Raw genomic sequence first — 17,360 nt, 5'->3', positions numbered from 1 at the left:
AAGCAAAGAAAACAACCGAAAAATGTCCAAAAACAGTCAAGAAATGACCATGGGAGACACAAGATGTCAAAAATAGACACAAAGTCTCTCCCTGAGTCTCCCAGCTGTCAAAATATTGTGAACCCACACGGCTGCTCCGACTGAACAACACGAGCCAGCACACAAAACATGGTGCAGTGTGATGACCCCCCATTCTGAAAGTGGAACAGTGTGTGTGTGTGTGTGTGTGTTTGGAGGACTGTAGTTAAGCAGCACTGAGCCGAGGCGGCCAAAGAGCAGGACTCTGTCAACAGTGGGAGTCAGCAGGCCTGGAGGGCGGGCAGCTCGCGGGGGGACAGTTCTCTGAGACTAGACTCAGACATTTGTGTGTTTCCTTCCAGCCAGTCAGCATGAGAACAGCGCTGTCCTTTGTTTGTCTGCTTCCTGTACTGATGGTGAGAGCAGCACCAGGTAAGAGCTCATCCAACCCATGTTGGAGACGCAGTCACACACTCAGACACACACTCTTACACACATTCAGGCTGTTTTCTGTTTCAGGCTGGTTTCAGGCTGGTTTCAGACTGGTTTCAGACTGGTTTCAGGCTGGTTTCAGACTGGTTTCAGGCTGGTTTCAGGCTGGTTTCAGACTGGTTTCAGGCTGTTTCAGGCTGGTTTCAGACTGGTTTCAGGCTGTTTCAGGCTGGTTTCAGACTGGTTTCAGGCTGTCCTCTCTGTCAGCCTCTCCACTTCATCACTGTCAGTGCTGCTGAACATGCTGCAGCTCGTTGTCTTCAGGACAGTCTGGACTCTGCAGATGTTCCATCATGTCATATGATCATGTGGTTTATATGCAGCCTCTGTATGAAGGAGATATTTACACACATCTTACATAACTGAAAATAATTCAGCCCTTTGACCGGTGACCTGTGTTTGCACATGCTCAGAAGCAGCACAGCAGCCAGCCTGCACACAGCTGCACTCTCCTGAATGTTGGTGGAAACACAGGACTTTGTGTCTGATTTCATGTAGTGTTTGTGGAGAAGCAGAGAAGAGGAGCTGTCAGTGTGAAGACAGCAGCTGATGAAGGGTTGTTTGGCTTTGCTGAGTCTTTCTGATTCGTGCACGTGAAGCTCGTTGTTCAGACTCTTTGGTTTGTGCGTGTATAACAGTCCACAAGTGGCAGACGTTCTGATCTTTGTCGATGCTGTGAAAACCCAGAGTTCACATTTGCATTCAAACCGTTTCCTGATCCATAAGCTGAAAAACTTCCATCAGTGCAGCCTGCAGGTGGCTCCACACAGATCCAGCACAGCTTAGAACAGAATGGTTCTTTATTTATTTTTTTAACCTGATTTAGTGCCCTTCTTGGAATTTTCCTGGACCATCCGAGTGTGTTTTTCATCACATGTACAGTGCAGCTCTGGAGGTCATCGCCCTCAGCTGCAAACAATAAAGTGTGGCGTGGCCCTTTAACAGCGCTGTCTCCAGCAGGGAGCGATGACCTTGTGGTGTCCCTGAAAACCGGCCAAATCCGTGGTGGATATGTGACGGTGAAGGGCACTGAGAGAAGGGTGACACAGTACTTGGGAATTCCCTTTGCCCGGCCCCCTGTGGGGCCCCTCCGCCTGGCTGCTCCTCAGGCCGCACAGCCCTGGGAGGGGGAGAGGGACGGAACACAGCAGCCGCCCATGTAAGACCAGCTGAACGACCAGAGACGGTGGAACCTGTCTGTGTGCTGCTCACCTCTGTGTGTGTGCGTGTGTGTGTGTGTGTCAGGTGTATCCAGGATCCAGAGGTAGTTGTGAATGTTTCCAAGATGATGTCCATTGAATTCACCCCCCCGGAGCTCTCAGAGGACTGTCTGTACCTGAACGTCTACACTCCAGCTGCGGCATCGCAGGGCGACAAACTGCCGGTGAGTGTCACACACACACTTTGTGTTCATCATCATTCACCAGTTATCCTGGAAACACAAAGCTCTGGGTTTTTACTATTGTTCGTCCTTGTCCCTGAAAAGGTCACAAAAATGTCCAAATATGTCCAAACAGAGACAGAAAATAAACCAGACACAGAGACAGTGGCCACAGAAACAACACATGATCAGAGGAGACACTGAGAGACTTAGAGAGACAACATGTGATGCAAAGGATCCTAAAAGAGACACAAACTGATGAGGTGTCCACTAAGAACCATCAGAAATGATGCATGGCTGAACTGTAGCTCCTTCTGTGTGTGTGTTGGGGTGTGAGTGTGTGTGTGTGTGTGTTGGGGTGTGTTCCAGTGTGAGTTAACTCGTACGTCCTGTGAACAGCAGGCTGTTGTGTTGTGTGTCAGGTGATGGTGTGGATCCACGGGGGAGGTCTGTCCATGGGCGCCGCCTCTCAGTACGATGGCGCTCCGCTGGCTGCCTATGAGAACATAGTGATGGTCATCATTCAGTATCGCCTTGGCATCCTGGGATACCTGAGGTAAGGAGCCGAGCGCTCAGCTGCACTAATGATTTCACCAGAGGACACGGTGTCTCCTCCCTGTCCGCAGCACCGGAGACGAACACGCTCAGGGGAACTGGGGCTTCCTGGACCAGCTGGCAGCTCTGAGGTGGGTGCAGGAAAACATCCAGGCCTTCGGTGGAGATCCACAAACCATCACAGTGGCAGGAGAGTCAGCAGGAGGCATCAGTGCTTCCATACTGGTAACAGAGCCCAGCGGGGGAGCAGCACGCTCACCTGAGCAGCCCCTGATCACACACGTGTGTTTGTTTCCAAACAGACTCTGTCTCCACAAGCCAAAGGTCTGTTCCAGAGGGCCATTTTTCAGAGTGGAGTCGCAACACTGGGGACCTACAACACCAACCACCCTCTGCCCCACGCGCAGGTACCAGGGATTAAAGGCAGACCTGAGCCTGTCCAGCTTCTATATGTGCTGCAGTTTACCTAGGGGGCGCTCTGGAGAGAAGAAAGCACACAGTGCTAATGCTAATCAGCCACCTAGCTAACTTTAGTTATTTTATGAAATAAAAGAATCCTATTGGAGCCATCCTAACTTCCTCGTTAGCCAACAAGAATACATCCTTCCTGCTGTGCTGTGTTAGCGTAGCCTCAGACGGCCTCGTCTCTCTCTGTTTGGGGTTTCGATGATTGTTTCTGTATCTGTTGTGAATGTGTATTAAACCCGTAATATGGACGTTTTCTTCATGTGTTTGTGATTTCAGATCGTTGCCAACCTGACTGGATGTGCCCACAGCAGCACACAGGAGCTGGTCCAGTGTGTCAAAGGGAAAAGTAAAGATGAGTTAGTCACTGCAACCAAAAAGGTAAAAAAAAACTCCTGGGGCCCACTCTGACGCTCTGCGTCCAGATTAAATCTGAGATTATTATCATGTAAACACAGCCGCTCCGTCACAGAGACACAGAGACAGAAGGCGGTGTGTGTACTGTATTTTGTTCAGACTCAGATCCAAAACCTGGTTATGGCCACCAGATGGCAGCATGTGAACGGCCTCCTGCCCCCTCCCAGCAGGCAGATGATGAGCAGTGATTTCTGTGTGTAGATGAAGATCTTCCTGGGGGCCGTGGTGGACGGAGAGTTTCTGACTGAGCCAGCCGAGGAGCTTCTGAAGAGGCAGGAGGTGCTGAAGGTCCCGGTGCTGATGGGAGTAACCAACCACGAGTTTGGATGGATCCTGCCTCAGGTCCACACAGAGCAGAGTCTCCTTGGTGTCGCTCAGACGTTTCCTCATTAGAACAGGTTGTGATGTGTCGTCTCTTCTGACCCGCAGAGCTTCGCCCCACCGGGCTGGGACCGTGGGATGAGCAGGGAGGCGGTGCTGGCAATCATCAACATGTTCAATCCCACAGGGGTGAGATGATTGTCTGGATTACACAGTAGTCAAGAATTCTAATGGTTTTTTTTTTTACTCGTAGAAATCAGAAAATTCATTTTATTCTCAGAACGCTGAAAGAAAGTCACAATTCTAATTTTCAAATGTTAATCTGGATTAAAAAACCTTATTAATTTTTTTTTACACTTGCCCTCATCATTGTGAGCGTTTCTTTCACTAAACGTGGGGAACATCCACATAGATGTAGATATTACACCTTAAGGTGGTTAAAGAACCGGACTCAGACTATGGCTGTGAGACACTACATATTTATGACAGTAGATTATAATCTATTTATAATCTTATAATCTTCTTGAGTGCATAAACAGTGTGTCCCTGTTCCAGACCAACTCTGTCAACAGCCTGATCGCAGACGAATACCTGAAAGACGCTAAAACTCCAGAAGAGATCAGAGACCGGTTCACTGAGGTCATTGGAGACCTGCTGATGACGCTGCCGGCCATCAAGGTGGCCGGGTACCACGCAGGTCAGACGGGTCGGGTCGAGAGGACACGCTCTGCCCTCCTCTAATATATGTTTATGTTTATGTAAAAGAGACAATGCAGATTATTTAACAGGAGCCCTGCTGTCCGCTGTGTGTGATAGATTTTACTTTTGATCTGCAGTCCTGGCAGGTCCATGAACTTGATCATGATTATGTGTAATCAGTCTTTGACCTTCACCCCCCTCTCCTGGTTTGTTTCCTGCCCTCGGTGTGTGTGTGTCTGTGTGTGTGTAGATGCGGGTGTTCCAGTGTACCTTTATGAGTTTGTGTACCGAGCTGAGATACACAAACACAGCAGGCCCAGCTTTGTGAAGGCCGATCACGCGGACGACGTGGGCTTGATGTTCGGTGGTTGTTTCTGGAACGGACACATAAAAATCATAGGTAGGTATGAGGAACCTGCATCATTCACAGAAATCGTTAGTGGGTCATTGTTAAAGGGTTAGAACTCATTGTGTCTGCCCTCAGGTAACATCACCAGAGAGGATGACAGGTTTTGTCGGACCATGATGGCCTACTGGGCTAATTTCGCTCGCAATGGGTGAGTATGAGCCGAAAACTGCCGCCCCTGTATACAACCTGTCAGCTGCTTGTTTTGGTTACTTGACAAGAATAGTAATAATAATAATGCAGCATAAGGCAGGGCAGGCTGCTCGAGACAGTTTCATACACCTGACCACCTGACCTGTCCGAGTGTCCCCTCAGCTCTCCCAACGGCCCCGGCCTGGTCAGCTGGCCCCAGTACAACAGGCAGAAGCAGGAGTACATGGAGCTGGGCCTGACTCCAAACGTGAAGCAGAAGCTGAGGAGCGACAGAGTCCACTTCAGCACCGTCACCCTTCCTCAGAAGCTGGAGCAGTTAGCAGCAGCAGCCAAAGCTGTAAACTGACCTCTGAAGCCCTCTGATGCTGTTTGTTTTTTATGCTTCTTCACCGAAACTGACTGAACGTTAATTATTACATTTTACATATTACAGACCATTTCCTCCTTGTTCCTTTTAATTCTGGGATGTAGCTGTAATTAAATGAATAAAAAGTGTTCTTGTTAGAAAATCAAAGTGTGAGAGCATGGTCTGGTCTCGGTCATTCTTTAAACAGCACACTGACATTAAAAGGATAAAAGAAGAGAACAGGTATAACCAGGAAATACAAAACAAAACAAAACAAAACAAAACAAAACAAAACAAAACAAAACAAAACAAAACAAAACAAAACAAAACAAAACAAAACAAAACAAAACAAAACAAACTGACTGAAAGGTCTTATAATTTATTATTAATAAGCAACAGTATCTGATTCTTAATAACAGAGTAAAATGAGTCAAAACAAGGTTTTACAATAATAAATCCTTCAGACTTTTTCATTTCCGTGAACAGATTTAATTCGACGTCAGAACATGAGCGCCACTCTTTTATTGTGAAGGGAATATCCGGTTATGTTCGCGCTGACCCAGCTGCGGCGCTGATTGGCTGCGCTGCCTGAAACGTCATCGGGTTCCCCCTCTTCGTGTCCTCCTGTGTGGACGCATGCGCACTGAGGCGCATCCCCCACAGTAGAAGCAGCAGCGGAGCAGCAGCGTCTCTCCGGCCGCCGCGGGACGTCTCATGTAGGTACAGCTGTTACTGATGTCGTCCTCTCATCCAACATGTCCGCGCCTTCTTCTTCTACGCTTTCTGGCCGTCGTGTTGACACCGCCTGTGTGTGTGGTTTGAATGGCTCTGAACTCAGCCTCCGTCTGTCTGTCGTCATGTTTCGGGAACCTCCGTGGGTCTCGGGCTGGCTTGTTGTGCTGCGTGTTTTGTCTCCGTGGGCAGGTGTACCTGTGTGGCTGATGCGGGGTGTCCCTGCGTGGCTGAAAATGGCTCCACGGTCACGTTCTGGTAGAGGCGAGCCGTGCGAGCCGTGTATTCAGGAAACGTCAGCGCTGCTGTGTTTATTCAGCGCCGCTTCCTCTCAGCTGTCAGCGCCTCGTTTGAATACACGGAGGCGGCGGCTGGTGCTGCTGCTGCTGGTGCTGCTGCTGCTGCTGCTGCTGGTGCTGCTGCTGCTGGGTCTGACCTTTTGATTCAGACCGGGACATGAAGCCAGACCTCATCTAGAAGCTGAGCCTGGAGCTTCAGCTTCCTGCTAACCTGCAGAGTCAGAAGGAAACAGCAGCATGTGTTCACTGAGTCACGACGCACAATATTCGGCAGGTGTACACTGAGCTCATTTATTTTATGTGTAGGAAAATGACTAAGTTTCTCTGATTTATGATTATTTTTCTTCCTGCCATCAGGTACTGAGTTTAAGATTAAGATTAAGATTAAGATTAAGATTAAGATTAAGAAAACCTTTATTTGTCCCACAATGGGGAAATTGTCCATTGGCCAGGACAGTCTTGCAAAAGACATTTGTTTTGATCTGGTTAAATAATGGTTAATAAATAAATAATACAATTAAAATGTGTAATCCCATAGTTCGTGTACAGTATACTTTTCTCTGTCGTTTATTCAGATGTAGACTGTGGCCAGGGCGTAGTTTTAGCATGGACCACCAATAATTTGATCCCCTCCTAAAAAAAAAAATGATTCTCATTGGGTGCAGAAAGGGTTAAATTCCGTTAGGTCCCCACCAATGTCAGAAGCAAATCTGCACCCTTGGCCTGTGGACAAATCTTCTGTGACATCACTATGAATCCATCTTTGTCCTGGATGAATCCAAGAGAGGTGGAGCTGAGCTGAGGTGACTCACTGTACCACCTAGTGGATCACTGTGTCATTACACAACTAGCAGCTTAGCATGCTAAAGTCTGACGATATTTAGGGAGGACGTGTCATGCAGCCCTCCTGGGACTCATGTGTCCATCTTTACCCAGAATGCAGCTGTTCTTACTGTGAACACATTTCAAAGTAAAAGTGGACGTGAACATTTTGGCAGTGCTGTTCATGAGAGGCGGAGCCAGGTGCAGACACGGGGCAGATGTCCACGCTGCATTGACTGTCCTGTACGGAGTTCTGATGGACTGTGAGTGTGGCTGGAGGCCAGGCTCACTTTTATCAGGACCGGCACATGTGGGAGGACTTCCTGTCCTCTGGTGTTTGTGCGTGTTGGAGCTTATCTTTGTTGTGTTTCCTTCTCTGGACACCAGCTTTCACTTCAGGCCTGAGCCTCAGACAGGGACTCATGTCTCTGCTGGACAGCTGCAGATTCTAGTTTTTGATGCCTGTAGATGAACTCCTGCATGAAAACTGTGAAAATAACCTGAGCGCGCCATTCTTACTTTCTAAAAGCTACAGTGGAGGATTTGACCTCCCCTACACAGCCAGAAACACACTCCTGTGGTGACATTTCTAAAAATACACGACGGAGGACCAGTGGAAAACTTGTCCTGTGTGAGCGTGGTAGACGGCCTGCCCTTCATCTCTATGGGGAGGATGACTATACATGGAGGTCTGCTCTGTCTGACTGTACACCAGATGAACACCCATTCTACAGAAGTCAGGCCACAATATCTGGCTTTACAGGCGCTGCCTGGTCGGATAGAGAGGCCATCTTGGAACCACCTCCAGCTTTGCTGCTGCGTTGGCTGCTGACCATGATGTTACTCCCCTTTTTATATCCAGCAATAACTACAGCTAACAATCCATAAACCGTCTCTGGGAACATGTATCTGAGGAGTACTTTTAGCCGCAGAGTTTATGACCTGTACTGCAGCCAGCCACCAGGGGGCGATCCAGATGTTTTGGCCTCTCGTTTGGGGAGGTGTTGTGGCGTCCATCTTCATACCATGCACTCACACAATGCTACGTCATGTTTTTAAACCAACGTTAGACTGTAGAACATCCAGGAAACATTGAGCGGAGCGCAGCCGGGTCCCAGCTGTTGGTTTTCTGGTGGATGTAGCAGAGGAAGTTTGAGCCCGGCTCGTCACCTGACAGCATATTTCCTCCCGCTGTGAGTGCTGCCTACAGTGAAGTGATCCTATCTGTAGGTTCTGAGGTTCTGCACCTTATCTGCCGTCAGCCACTTCTGCTGGTCACACATCGCTGCAGCATGTGACCTGAGTGTGTACAGTCCAGCTGGCTCTCCCCGGCTCTGAAGCTCTCTCTCTCTCTGTGCACCTGAGACTCATATATGGTTCGACAGTAAATCACAGTTTTTGCCTTGGTGGCAGCAGGAGTTCAGGGTAAACATGTGACTTTATGAGGCCTGTCAGTCACACAGAGAGCTGCAGTTCCCACGTCTCTGTGATAAAAGCCATCAGCGCCTTTAATCACTCAAACACAGTCCGGGCTTGTTTGGTTAGTCTAGGTACCAGGAAGAGAGGAGGGAACACTGAGAAAGGGAGGCAGCAGGAAGCCCTTTGAACAAATAGCACAGAATGCACTCATGCCTTTGTTTTGGTGACTGAGACGTCCCTGCAGACACAATAATGGGGTCACTTGGCATCTCGTTTTACACCGTGACACAGGAGGATTGTGGGTCGGGGAAGTCCCAGGTTGGGTATTGGTTCCTGCGTCTGTGAAGCTGAGGAAAACCTCAGAGAGAGACGGCGGCTCTGAAGTCACCGGATGCTGAGCTGATGCTCTGTAACCAGAAGGAAACCTGAGTTGCATGCGCTGCATATCTGGCTCGACAGTGATGGATGAGGGCAGGGTAGCACGGCCTCGATCAGCTGATGCTTGCTTTCTGTCTTTGTGCTGTGTGTGTGTTGTTGATTCCTTTTTCCTGGGTGTGTGAGAGGCTCAGGGGCTCGTTGTGTAACAGCACAGGCCTCCAGAATGGAGCTCATGCAGTGCACACTGATCTGAGATGAGACGGTCTTATGATGCTGATAGTGACCAGCAGAGAGCCTCTCCATCAGATCACTCCATCAGGATAGGAGCTGCCTCCCTGTGTGTGTGTGGAGGTAGTGTGCCCCCTTTTCTGTTTATGGAAGCAGAAATACTGCAGGCTGTACAGTCAAAGTGGAGGCTGAGTGACTGACTCCCTCAGTGTGTGTGTGAGACACAGGGACAGGACACATTATTGTGGCGTCACTGGCTGGCAGGTGATTGTACCTCTGCCATCCATCCTCTGCTGCTCGGCTCAGCAAAAGGCACAACAGGCGGCATTTTGCACTTCCAGCATGGCCGCTGAGGCTGAAGAAGTGTGGGCCGTATGCTCAGGACTCCTGGCATGATCACACCTCGCCTCTTCAGTGAGAAAATCATCATTTATTTATTAATTTATTTAAGATTCATTCACCTGTTTCAGGAGGGAAAACACATCAAATGAAAAACTCTCAGCAGGGGGAGCGGACACGCCCACACCCGGGCTTGTTCTCTGTGTTTTCTGCTGAAGGACGTTTGTCCCGAACAGCAAACATCGCTTCTTGATTCCCCAACTACAGCACAGGCCCAGGGACATGATGTCAGGACGTGTGTGTGGGGCTTTAATTCTTTAGTGTTGGGGGGGTGGAGGTAGACTCTGCTACTGACTCACACAGAACACCAGCTGACCAGCAGCAGCAGGGTCCACTCTTATCATGAGCTTGTTCAAAACAAGCGTCTAACATGGCTGCCGTTAGGAGGAGGAACACAAAGCAGGCTTTAAAATTATTTATACAATAACTGTCTGACATTGTCTGATAGTATACAGGCTCTGATGGACATGTACCCTCCTCAGGGCTGAGAGCTGAGCTGCAGGTCAAACGTACAGGTGATCAGCTGATTAAATGTGTGTGTTTGTGCCCGTCTGAGTGTCTCCCCAAGTCTTCCTCACATAGCGTTATGTAACCGCCTCAACTCCAGAGCTGCAGCACAAACATACAGTCAGCCTGAGGGCTCCCAGTCTGGACTCTGTGTGTTCAGAGGAGCACACAGCACCCTGTCATGGAGGAGAGCAGATTAGCTGAAGGACAGGCTGCTGTGTGTGTGTGTGTGTGTGTGTGTGTGTGTGTGTGTGTGTGTGTGTGTGTGTGTGTGTGTGAAGGACAGACAGCTGTTGTTTTCCCCTCTGAGAGTGTGAGGTGAGGTGAGGTGAGGAGTCCTGGGAAGTCCTGTGTGGGAGGCAGCACTCTGACCCTGAGCTGTGTGAGTTGCAGAACTGAAGGTCGGACCTGAAGTTTAGAACTTCACTTGTTTTCGTGGTTTTTAATCAGTGACTCTGACTTCCTGTTATCTGCACGGTTTCAGCGGTTTCATAATTACATGTTAACAAAACATTCAGCTGCTCCATGTGCTCAGATTTTACGTTTGTGTTTGTTGCTGAGGAGGGCAGAACTTCCTGTTTTTACTGGATCTTTTAGTTTGTGTAGCATAAAGAGCTTGTTAGCATGTTAGCATTCCAAGCCTTCTTTCTTGCTTGGACCTTTTGTAACTGGCTGTGTTCTGATCTCTGCAGATGAGTCGGCTCTGTGAGGTCAGCACCCTCAGCGGGTGTTTGGTGTGACTCCTCCACCCTCATGCTCCTGCTCAGCTCCTTCTAGAAGCACTGCATATTTACCGACATGGAGGGCGTAGCAGTGGACAACCTCATAGACTTTGACCTGCCGTCCGAGGACGCGTCTCTCGGCGTGGACGGGGGTCAGTATCAAGGCCGCTCAGACCTTTTCTCTCCAGAGCCGGCACCGTCAGCCGGCGGTGTTCTGCAGCCTCTGCTGCCAGAGCCCCTGGCTCCAACCAAGTCTGCTTCCCCCCACCACCACCACCACCACCACCAGGAAGGAGACAACGACAGCGATGCGACAGAGTCGGCAGACAGCGAGAACGACATGGACCCGCCCTCGCACGCGTGGGAGCTAAGGAGGTCGTCCTCTTCATCGGCTCACAGCGGGGAGGATGATGAGGCGGTGGAGAGGAGGCAGTTCATGAAGGCGTATGTGGAGAAGGTGTTCCATGGAAGGTAAGTCATGATTCACATTTATTAAAGGACTGTGTCAAATACTCCATTCTGATTGGTCAGGCCAGGATGTGTCTCTGGGGACTTTCAGCAGAGCACAGAGGAGGTCACTGCAGGCAGGCTGGCAGAGGGTGGGGGTGTGTGCTTATGTTGTGGATGCAGAGCTGAAGGTGCCCCTCGGCAGTGGTGGAGGAAGTACTGAAGCTTGGTACTTAAGTAAAAGTATACTTACCCAGCAAAATATATACTGCTGATAAAAAACAGGCATTCAGCATTTTCACTGTGTAAGTATTCCTGCTGTAGATTCATGTTATGACGCCTCCTCCTGTGAGCTGCTCACTGACGCCTCCTCCTGTGAGCTGCTCACTGACGCCTCCTCCTCTGAGCTGCTCACTGACGCCTCCTCCTGTGAGCTGCTCACTGACACCTCCTCCTGTGAGCTGCTCACTGACACCTCCTCCTGTGGGCTGCTCACGGACACCTCCAGGCTGACGCCTCCTCCTGTGAGCTGCTCACTGACGCCTCCTCCTGTGAGCTGCTCACGGACACCTCCAGGCTGACGCCTCCTCCTGTGAGCTGCTGCGGGCCATGTTCACTGCTGATAAACACTGTTTTGACTGAGTCAGAGACTCCGAGTCCTCCTGATGGAATGAAATGTCAGAGGGGCACCTCTAAACATCAGAGACATTTTGAGAACTTGTTTTTTTGGCATTTTGCTGCAGGCCTGATCTGCTCTGACAGCGGACTGACACAGTGACCTCCTCTGCTGTCCTTTCTGTCCAAAACATGGACAAACGGAGATGGTCAGGGCCGAAGGAACAGCTCCCTCTGAGCTCAGCCGTCTGCTGACTGAGTGAGGGCAGGCAGCTGTGGAGTGAGTGCCGTTTCTCAGCTGCTCTTTGTGTTCACAGGGAGGACTTTGACCAGGAGGAGAAGGCTCGGTTTGGGGAGCTGTGCAGTGGAGAGAATGGAAAAGGCAGGGAGTGGTTTGCCAAATACGTCAGCGCTCAGGTGAGTGTCCTCATGTAGACAATAGACAGACATGGACCCAGTGTTTGTTGTGATGGTGAATAAATATGGATCTGTTCACAGCGCTGCCACTCGAAGTGTGTGAGCGAGGCCACCTTCTACCGGCTGGTGCAGTCGTTTGCTGTTGTGCTGTTTGAGTGAGTATGAACAGAGACACAATGAAAACCTCTGCGTCAAAGTATTTCAGATTTCAGATATAGAGCTGGGTAATGTCTCAAACACATGTGAAGATAACATCTGTTACCGCAGTGGAGAGTGGCTCTGCAAGGCTCACCACACGCTCCTGCTCTACTCATGGGGCAGCAGTGGTAGAGCAGGGTTTCCAGTAACCGGTAGGTTGGTGGTTCGATCCCAACTCCTCACTGTTGTGTGTCCTTGGGCAAGGCACCCGCATAGGTGTATGGCGCTCTTTGCTGGGCTGCCTTAAGCAATTTCCCCATTGTGGGACTAATAAAGGTTTCAAATTTAATTTAATTTAAAATTTCTCCGGAGAAATTCAATATATAATTTCAATATCACTCTTATCAATGATGCTGTGTACTGTGCTGTAACTAAGAGACCCTGTACACATCTGGTCTAAAGTGAGGCCTGCTGTCCTGCAGCACACACACAGTTAAGTTTAGAGAACTAGTTTTCTTTCCAGAACCTTCCACAGGAAGAGAAACATGTGGAAGGTTCTGGAGAGAAAACCAGTGAGAGATGAGTCTGAAGAGCCGAGAACAACTGCAGTTTGCTAAGGACTGAACCAGGTCTGGACCTGAAGAGTCAGAGGAGACCATCACTAGAGGCCTGCACAGGAATGAACTGCCAGACTGCAGAGAAGACACCTCCAAACCAGACTGAAGTCTGCTAGAGACCACCTGGAGACAGACCAGACTGAAGTCTGCTAGAGACCACCTGGAGACAGACCAGACTGAGGTCTGCTAGAGACCACCTGGAGACAGACCAGACTGAAGTCTGCTAGAGACCACCTGGAGACAGACCAGACTGAGGTCTGCTAGAGACCACCTGGAGACAGACCAGACTGAAGTCTGCTAGAGACCACCTGGAGACAGACCAGACTGAAGTCTGCTAGAGACCACCTGGAGACAGACCAGACTGAAGTCTGCTAGAGACCACCTGGAGACAGACCAGACTGAAGTCTGCTAGAGACCACCTGGAGACAGACCAGACTGAAGTCTGCTAGAGACCACCTGGAGACAGAGCACACAGACTGAAGTCCTTTGGTCAGATGAAGCTGAACTAGAGCTCTGTGCTCACAGAGATGTTGTCTTCATGTGGAGACAGATGCAAACAGGCTTTTTTTTGGGGGTGGGGGGTTGGAATGTTAATGTTGTCATGACAGCAGATGTAACGTGGTGCTGTGTTTACAGGTGTTACCAGATGGATGATTACAGTCCAGCCAAAAACCTCATGACCATGTGCTTCACTTATTACTACATCGGTGAGTTTTAACATCAGCACGAGCTGCAGCTGAGCCCTGTGTGTGTGTGTCTGTGTGTGTGTCTCTGTGTGTGTGTGTCTCTGTGTGTGCGCGCGCGCTGACTCAGCGGGCGTCACCTCCTCGGCTGCTCCTGTGGTTTCTGCAGACAGGAAGCATCGAGTCGTGTCTGTGGCTCAGTCTGCAGCTCTGCTAACGTTCAGTAAAGTAATAACTCACCTGCAGAGGAGCAGAGGAGGCGCTGACCGAGCTGCAGCTGAAGCTTCTGATCATGAGAGTAAATGGCTGTGAGTCAGCTGACCTCACAGATGGTAAAGATGGAGGTCATGACTCCCCTGCTCTCTGCTCCTCAGGGAAGGCGCCGCCGTCTCCAGCGGAGCTGCTGGATCGCGGCGCTCCTCCAGCCGGTCTGGACTCGTACCTCAACAAGGCGAACTCGTGGCTGACGGGGAAGAAGGACGCCGCCGAGCGCCTCCTCAAAACCACGTCCAAGACTGACGTCAAAGGCTTCTTCGGAGGCCTGGAGAGCAAGCTGAGGAGCTCCATGGCTCCAAAGTCAGAGTGAGCAGACCTCCTTCTGTCTGAGTCACTGCCGTCATCAATGATCATTAACCCCTGCTAACTGCTGCGCTCTGTTTTCAGTGAGGGGGACAGCCCGGCGGAGACGAAGCCCAAATCCCCAGGTACACCTGAGCAGAGCGCCTCTGCTGGTGCCTCGTTACACATCAGTGTGAGCTGAAGCCGTGTTTTCTGTTCTCCTCAGCTTCGGAGGCTCCAGAGGAGAAGAAGGGGGAGAAGGTGTACCTGTACACACACCTGAAGCAGCAGCCCATCTGGTAAGAGGAGACATTTCCCTGCAGGACAGCAGCTGTCAGACAGCTGGTCCATCAGAGCCTGGAGGGATCACAGGAAGTCTTTAACATGTCCCCGTCTCTGTCCCGTCCCCGTCTCCGTCAGGCACACGCTGAGGTTCTGGAACGCCGCCTTTTTTGATGCCGTCCATTGTGAGAGGAAGAAAAGATCCCCGACCACGAGGTGAGACCGCACCAGGACGAGCCGATGTCTCTGCTGTAGTTCTTCTCTTCTCCTCCTCCTTCTCTACAGACTGTTCTCTTTCTGCATGTTAACCCTTTGTCTCCTTGTGCCTTGCTGCCGGGCAGGGGGACGCAGGATGAAGAGAAAGACGAGAGGTCTGTCCTTCTGTCTGTCCACTGCCCTTTAAGACACAGTGAGGGGCCCAGCTGTCAGACTAGTGCAGGGACTCACCGCCGGCATCATTATTGGAGGGTTAGCTTAGAGTCTCAGACCACCGACACACCGACAGACGAGTCAGTGAAGGGCTCCTTCAGTCCTCTTATACTGCAACACACAATACATCCTGCGATCACATTTAGGCTTTGATGGGTCACTCTCCACGACCAGGAGCTGTCAGAGGTCCTTGAATGCATCACATGGTTCATTCAGAGTCTCTTTAACCCCTGTTGGTCACAGCTGTGTGGACAGATGAGAGGAGGTTCAGGAGGTTCTGATAGATGACGAGGAGTATTGATTAAGATGATAGATAAATGTAATAATAATAACACCAGCAGCGCTGTGAGTTTCTTTGTCTTCTGTCGGCCTGTTGTTGTCGTCGTGGTCGCCATGGTGCTGCTGCGGCTGCTCTTTATGTGATGGCTGTGATGCCATTTTTATCGCTGCTCGCTGCATGTTGACGCCGTCACTCTGCATGCCAGATGTTTCTGCACCTCCTCCGTCTGCACCTTTATTGTCTCTTTTATTTCCTGTCTTCATGTTTCCTCTGCACACTGACGCTGGATATAAACGTGTACAGCAATCAGGCTGCTCTGTGCTGCTCTGTGCTGCTCTGTGCTGCTCTGTGCTGCTCTGCCTCATGCTTCATGTGTCATGCTCTAACACACACTGACCTCACAGAAAATCAGCACCAGTGAATGGATTCACTGTGTGACGAAAACCTGTTTACAACATGTCAGCTTTACTAATAAATCAATCATATAAGGATTATTACAAATATAAAAGACACTATGAGGGAATAAAAATAAAAGAAATACATAATGTTTGTTTGTAAATAAGGTGTTAGTTCATATTTTAAATGTTTTTGTTTTTATTTTATTGATTAATTGTCATGAAGTCAGCCTCTATGGTCACTAATTGATATTACTGATAATTGATATTGATAATAACCTGTGTGGCGTCTGCTCAGACATGGAAACATCTGCAGGTTGTTTACAGTGATGATTCTCTGTGGATGAAGCATTGATGGCTGCCGACGCTCCTCTTCATCATTTCATGTGTTTTGATGTCTGATGGTTCATCCAGTCACACACTGACGGTCCCAGGGACGTCCTGGAGTGTGTGTCTGTGTGTGTGTGTCTGTGTGTGTGCATCTGTGTATGTGGAATTTAACTCCGTGTGCTCTGCTGCAGGGAGAAGTGGTGTCACATGACCCAGGAGGAGCGTGACGACAGCTCCAAGATTGATGAGAACATCGCCTTTGGTCAGCTGGGGTAAGAAAAGCAGGAGGCAGGAGGCCCCCTAGTGGTGACAGGCAGACACAGCACCATCTACTGCTAATGGGTGAAATTAATGAAACTAATGTTTAACACTTTTATTTTATAAACAGAATTAATTAATTATTTTTTTAAAACTTTTGTAAAACTAGAACCTCTTTTATTTGAAGTGATTGTTTGCTGAATACTTCCTGTGTGTTTGATGTGTTTCAGGACGTTCACTCACAACATGCTGGCCTTCGGCCTCAGTAAGAAGCTCTGCAACGACTTCCTGAAGAAGCAGGCCATCATCGGGAACCTGAACGAAGGTGACGGCCTTAATGAGCATTAATAACCGATCCGAGCAGATGACGTCTCGTCCTCTGACGTTTTAAATCTCTGTGTCTTCTATCCACCTGCAGAACAGTACAAGCTGCTGAGGGAGCACATAGACAAAATGGCGGCAGAGTGATGGCGGTGTTTCGAAGCCTCTCTGTGACAATCTGACAGCACAGACGTCCCCCGCTGTACCCAGCTGTGCCGCACCTGTAGCAAACTCTGCCCACCTGCAGCGCACCCTCTATCAGCAATAATACACGACCTTGGTCCGTACCGCCTCCGCCCGCTTCACAGAAACCGCCCAGTGTAAACACCCTCTATATCTGTACACTGTTGTTCTGCATTTCCATGGTGACTGTTTTTATCACGTGGCAATAAGAGTCCGTTGTGTTTGAATCTGCTGGTGGCGTGTCGTCAGGTTGACGTAACGTGTAACTCTATTGTTGGCATCTATAATGTTCGGAACAAAATCCCTATCTAAGAGATCCATACCACTGATGTTGTGTATGAAGCCACAGAGAGGGGACACTTGGCTTAGCTTAGCTTTGTTTAGCTTAGCATAGATGAGGGAAGTGGGCACTAACCTGGTGGTGTCCAAAGATGACAAAAATCCGGTCATGTTTAGTTTGAAGTGTATTCAGTGCAAATGACTTTATGCTAAGCTAAGCTAACTGTCTTCTGGGCAGAAAAAAACTTCCCTACCAGAATTCAGATTAATCTTAACAAAAAAAATTGTTTTGTAACAATCTAAACAAAACTGACAACTGTGCAAAAGACTTGCTGCTAAGCTAAGCTAACTGTCCTGATATATGATGCT

At 49.4% G+C, this 17,360-nt stretch overlaps 2 protein-coding genes across 5 annotated transcripts in view; both read left to right on the top strand.

Annotated features, from left to right (window-relative positions):
- The first annotated feature begins 282 nt into the window (after nucleotides 1–282).
- Nucleotides 283–5,421, top strand: ces3 (carboxylesterase 3). Of its 2 annotated transcripts, none has more exons than XM_028430966.1 (13): nucleotides 283–450; nucleotides 1,471–1,669; nucleotides 1,756–1,894; nucleotides 2,314–2,447; nucleotides 2,518–2,671; nucleotides 2,749–2,853; nucleotides 3,191–3,292; nucleotides 3,530–3,670; nucleotides 3,758–3,838; nucleotides 4,205–4,346; nucleotides 4,599–4,748; nucleotides 4,833–4,905; nucleotides 5,070–5,421. In XM_028430966.1, the coding sequence occupies exons 1-13, from the start codon at nucleotides 390–392 to the stop codon at nucleotides 5,251–5,253; spliced, it is 1,665 nt and encodes a 554-aa protein (XP_028286767.1). In that variant the 5' UTR covers nucleotides 283–389; the 3' UTR covers nucleotides 5,254–5,421. The 2 variants fall into 2 exon arrangements, with proteins under 2 accessions (XP_028286767.1, XP_028286766.1); XM_028430965.1 differs by having other exon boundaries at nucleotides 284–450; nucleotides 1,468–1,669.
- Nucleotides 5,422–5,890: 469 nt separating this feature from the next.
- kiaa0513 (KIAA0513 ortholog) overlaps nucleotides 5,891–17,360 on the top strand; it is a 12,512-nt gene continuing 1,042 nt past the window's right edge. Inside the window, exons 1-13 of one of the 3 annotated variants that reach the window (XM_028431709.1) lie at nucleotides 5,891–5,969; nucleotides 10,730–11,230; nucleotides 12,139–12,238; nucleotides 12,320–12,393; nucleotides 13,630–13,700; nucleotides 14,051–14,258; nucleotides 14,340–14,380; nucleotides 14,461–14,533; nucleotides 14,655–14,732; nucleotides 14,858–14,887; nucleotides 16,142–16,222; nucleotides 16,439–16,533; nucleotides 16,627–17,360. The exon at nucleotides 16,627–17,360 is cut by the window's right edge and continues 1,042 nt beyond it. In XM_028431709.1, the coding sequence (XP_028287510.1) occupies nucleotides 10,836–11,230; nucleotides 12,139–12,238; nucleotides 12,320–12,393; nucleotides 13,630–13,700; nucleotides 14,051–14,258; nucleotides 14,340–14,380; nucleotides 14,461–14,533; nucleotides 14,655–14,732; nucleotides 14,858–14,887; nucleotides 16,142–16,222; nucleotides 16,439–16,533; nucleotides 16,627–16,676 (1,296 nt within the window). In that variant the 5' untranslated portion in view covers nucleotides 5,891–5,969; nucleotides 10,730–10,835 and the 3' untranslated portion in view covers nucleotides 16,677–17,360. Of the gene's footprint in view, nucleotides 5,974–10,729; nucleotides 11,231–12,138; nucleotides 12,239–12,319; nucleotides 12,394–13,629; nucleotides 13,701–14,050; nucleotides 14,259–14,339; nucleotides 14,381–14,460; nucleotides 14,534–14,654; nucleotides 14,733–14,857; nucleotides 14,888–16,141; nucleotides 16,223–16,438; nucleotides 16,534–16,626 lie in introns of all 3 variants that reach the window. The other 2 variants (XM_028431710.1, XM_028431711.1) reach the window with 2 other exon arrangements.

Source organism: Parambassis ranga, chromosome 19, assembly GCF_900634625.1.
Source record: "Parambassis ranga chromosome 19, fParRan2.1, whole genome shotgun sequence".
Lineage (NCBI taxonomy): Eukaryota > Metazoa > Chordata > Actinopteri > Ambassidae > Parambassis > Parambassis ranga.
This window is presented reverse-complemented; position numbering and strand designations above follow the sequence as displayed.